Source organism: Rhinoderma darwinii, chromosome 7, assembly GCF_050947455.1.
Source record: "Rhinoderma darwinii isolate aRhiDar2 chromosome 7, aRhiDar2.hap1, whole genome shotgun sequence".
In the NCBI taxonomy this organism is placed as follows: Eukaryota; Metazoa; Chordata; class Amphibia; order Anura; family Rhinodermatidae; genus Rhinoderma; species Rhinoderma darwinii.
In genome coordinates this window covers 101,330,681-101,334,430 of record NC_134693.1, presented here as the reverse complement: position 1 = coordinate 101,334,430, position 3,750 = coordinate 101,330,681, and the positions used below count along the sequence as shown (strand labels likewise).

Genomic DNA, 3,750 nt, shown 5'->3' with positions numbered 1-3,750 from the left:
GACTTCTCATTGCAGGATAAACCATCTGAAGGGTGTGGACTTTTATGAATTTCTCCTCAATTTACCACGTAGAAGGATAAAGACCACTCATGGCAACAATCACTCCATGTTAAAGACGGCGAGCCTTATTGGTAGAAGTTACAAAGGAAGTTGCGGCTTCACTCACCCTACTTTCTACCTGTTGCTAAGCAGACTCCCCCTCGCCAGCCGCCCACTCCCACTTGTTGCTAGGCAGATTCCTCGCCCGTGACGTGTCAGAACGTTTCGTTTGTTTATTTATACATTGTAACAAACCTGTGCAGACGTGCTGATTCGATTCCATTGTGACGTCAGAGGGGAGTGGTGTTTCCGTGACTCCGCCTCCCTCTTGTTTACCCTTGGCTGTGCAGCGAAGAACGCTATACGCTTCCTCCGCTTGTCTAGTCGTGCTGACGGGTTTAGAAAAGCTAGGACGTTAGGGAAAGCTTAAATCGCTGCCTAAACCGTCTTCTACAATAAGGCAAGAACCCTTAGTAAAGTGAAGGCCTTTAGGGGGGAGGCAACGAAGGGAAAAACACTGACAATTTAATCACTTTGTAACCCGACCTCTTCCACACGTCGTCAACAGTATAGGACCTCCCTCTACTCTTCCTGGAAAACACAGAATCCAGCTGTGGCCAGGCTAGGGGCAGTTGTGCTCTTTACCCCACTCATTATTAGCCAAAACAGACCACTAGGAAACATTTGGGGTCTGATCCTTTGATAAATAACAAGATCCTGTGAACTGTGCTACAAAGGTTTAAAGAAATAGATTGATCAAATCTTTAATATTTTCACCCAAATCCCATGATCAGTTTGCTCTACATTTCTAGGATAGAATAAAATTGTTGTATGATATTCATAGAATCTTTGTGTTAGTCTCGGACCAGGAACCTAAGGGGCAAAATGAAGACTGAAATCTCAAAAGCTGCTGTTTTCATCACCAAGCTCCTCAAACAAAGCGGGCTTATTGAGGAGAATCAATTGCAACAGTTCTGCCAGTCCTTGCAAGAGTCCTTGAAAGGTAAGAAGCCCGTGCAAAACATATGGTATATTGTATCTTTCCACCTATGTGCTGCTCAAGATGTAGGTGCTACATAAAGGGGAAGCAGAATGAATCCTTTGTGTATTTATTAGGACATGTGATACTTTTGTTGACTTGATTTAGTCTGTTGGACTAGGTTATTTATGTTATGTTATTTATGAGACACTCAAAAACAATTTGTTGTTGTTGTGGACCATAAAAACCCTGGATGGGCTAAAAAGCATCTAAGTTTTCTGTATTTTCTTATTCTGTATATTCTATTTACTTAAGTTGTATCAACCTTTATTATGTGTTTGTCCTAATTTCTGTACAGATCCTTTATTGTCTCTTTGCCATCAAACTTGTGCAGTGTTTGACTTATCCAAACTATAAAATATTGATAGGTGGGTGTAGCTGGATACAGATTGACACATTGTAGCCCACAAAACATTGCAATTTATAGCAACAAATCAATTTGTCAACCCTGCCAGGGGCCTACTGGGATTCACCGAGCCCTGGGCTTTATGCAAAGGAGTTAATTTGGAACTAATCTTAATCGAGCGATTGGATACTCCAATACATTTTAGAATTAGACCGAGGATTGAATAGTTATATTGTAATGAATAGTTGCTAATGTTGTTGTTTTTTTTCCTCCTTTCTCCCACCCCCTCACATTTCTCCTCCTCCACCTCCCCACTCCCACTTCTCCTCTTCCACCTCCCCACTCCCACTCCTCTTTGTTTCCAACAGATCATTATAAACATCACTGGTTTCCTCAGGTTCCATTCAGAGGATCAGGCTATCGCTGTTTAAGAATCAACCATAAAATGGACCCCTTGATAGGTCGCGCAGCTGGACATATTGGCCTGAGCCACTGGAGACTGTTCCAGCTTCTTCCCAGTGAGCTCACAATGTGGGTCGACCCATTTGAAGTTTCCTATCGTATTGGAGAAGATGGATCTATCTGTGTATTGTATGAAGGATCACCAGCAGTGGGCAAGCCTTTGGAAACCCACTCCAGCTGCAAAGACGTACTTCGGATGGGACGACACAGTCCCTCCAAAAATTACAGCATGATGACTGTTTCTAGTTAAATATACAGTTAAATTGTACAATTATGTTGGTTTCCCTTTTTATCTCTCCTCGTCCTCATAAAGTTAGATGAGATTGAACTGTCCCCTCCTCAGCACATAGACATTAAATTGTAGCACTGCCAGGCATCTCCTTTCTTTGTGTTAAAGGTGAGCATAGAAATGTCATTGGGAGTATAAAGCTCTTATTAGTAATCCCCCCCCCCCCCCATGTGGAATTGTACATTGTAAATGAAATATTGAGTCAAGAGAAAATTTATATTTTGGGATTACCCTTGACTCTTTTTAATAAAAAACAAATATGTTTTATCGTTTCTTTTATTATTACCAGGACAAGTGGCTTTTTTATTAACGTATCAAACGTGATATTTCTAAAGCCATATGGTATGCTGTGACTGCAGAGGGCAGAAGGCGTAACTTGAGGCTCCTGAGCCCCAATGCAAAATCTGTAACCGGCCCCTAAACAATCATGCGTCACTTGTAGTACTGTTCTATTTGTATTGGGCAGAGACCATTTGGGCCCCCCACAGGCTCCAGGGTCTGGGTGCGAACAACCTCTGCACCCCTTATAGTTACGCCGCTGGCAGAGGGTGTGTAAATACGGTCCTCTCATTTCACATTATTTGTGGGGTGTCCTCTTTTCTAAGTTAAAGTGCAACTCCAAGAGAAAAGTTAAAATAATTTTTTTGCCTTGATGTTTATTTTATAGCGCCAACATATTCTGCGGTGCTTTACAATTAGGGAAGTAGAAAACAAGTAAAATGTCAAATATTCAGAACAAATGAGCAAAAAGGGGAGAAGTCTCTGACCATAAGAGCTTACAATCTACGTATTCCTCGAGATGGCAGCAACCTCCCCTGGAGCTGGACACATTGTTATGTTACTGGCTATTACAGACAGTAGCAGAAAGAGTATCTGTTTGTACCACTATTTAGCCTAGGTGTGATGCTCTGGACGCCACTATTATAAATTAGTGGGTGCTGCATATTTTCTATGTTTTATCTGATAATTTTCTTTCCTAGAAACAGCACCATGTCTGTCCATAGGCTGTATTTGGTATTGCAGTTCATTGCCATTCTAGTGAACACAGACAGCTGTGGCATTTTTTTTTTTTTAAATCCCTAGACAACCCCTTTAATCCATTGATTGGCCAACAGTCTAATGTGTACGGGGCCCCTTTTACTTTCAGGGGAAAGGATAATTTATTCCCCTAGGCTATAAGCACTACCAGAGGTGTCCGGCAGGGCCATTCTTTCCATCTCCCTAAAAAAGGAAGTTGGCTAAACACTTTCATATGTGTGTCCAGCTTCAAGTGTCCAAAAGAAAAACTGGAATGGGCAAGCACACTAACTATATGAGAAGTGCACAATCCATGCCCTAAGAAAGAAGAAAGTGGGGCAAAACAACGGATATGCACATCCAAAGATATATCAAAACGATAGCAAAATTTTATTGACGCCAAAAAAGACAAACACGTTAAAAGCCTTGTATACAAGAGTACAAAGAGTGATCCACAATAAGATACACTGTAAAGTGTGCATGAACCCCAAACTAGATCAGACCTGCCAGACTACATGAGAAGCCCCAATAAGGATCCCAGTTGAATACATATAACTA

General features: G+C 41.5%; 1 protein-coding gene across 1 annotated transcript; it reads left to right on the top strand.

Annotated features, from left to right (window-relative positions):
- The first annotated feature begins 353 nt into the window (after positions 1-353).
- On the top strand, positions 354-2,440 carry LOC142657292 (protein BTG1-like). Its single transcript, XM_075832324.1, has 3 exons — positions 354-499; positions 898-1,042; positions 1,793-2,440. The coding sequence occupies exons 2-3, from the start codon at positions 925-927 to the stop codon at positions 2,134-2,136; spliced, it is 462 nt and encodes a 153-aa protein (XP_075688439.1). The 5' UTR covers positions 354-499; positions 898-924; the 3' UTR covers positions 2,137-2,440.
- Positions 2,441-3,750: the final 1,310 nt, after the last annotated feature.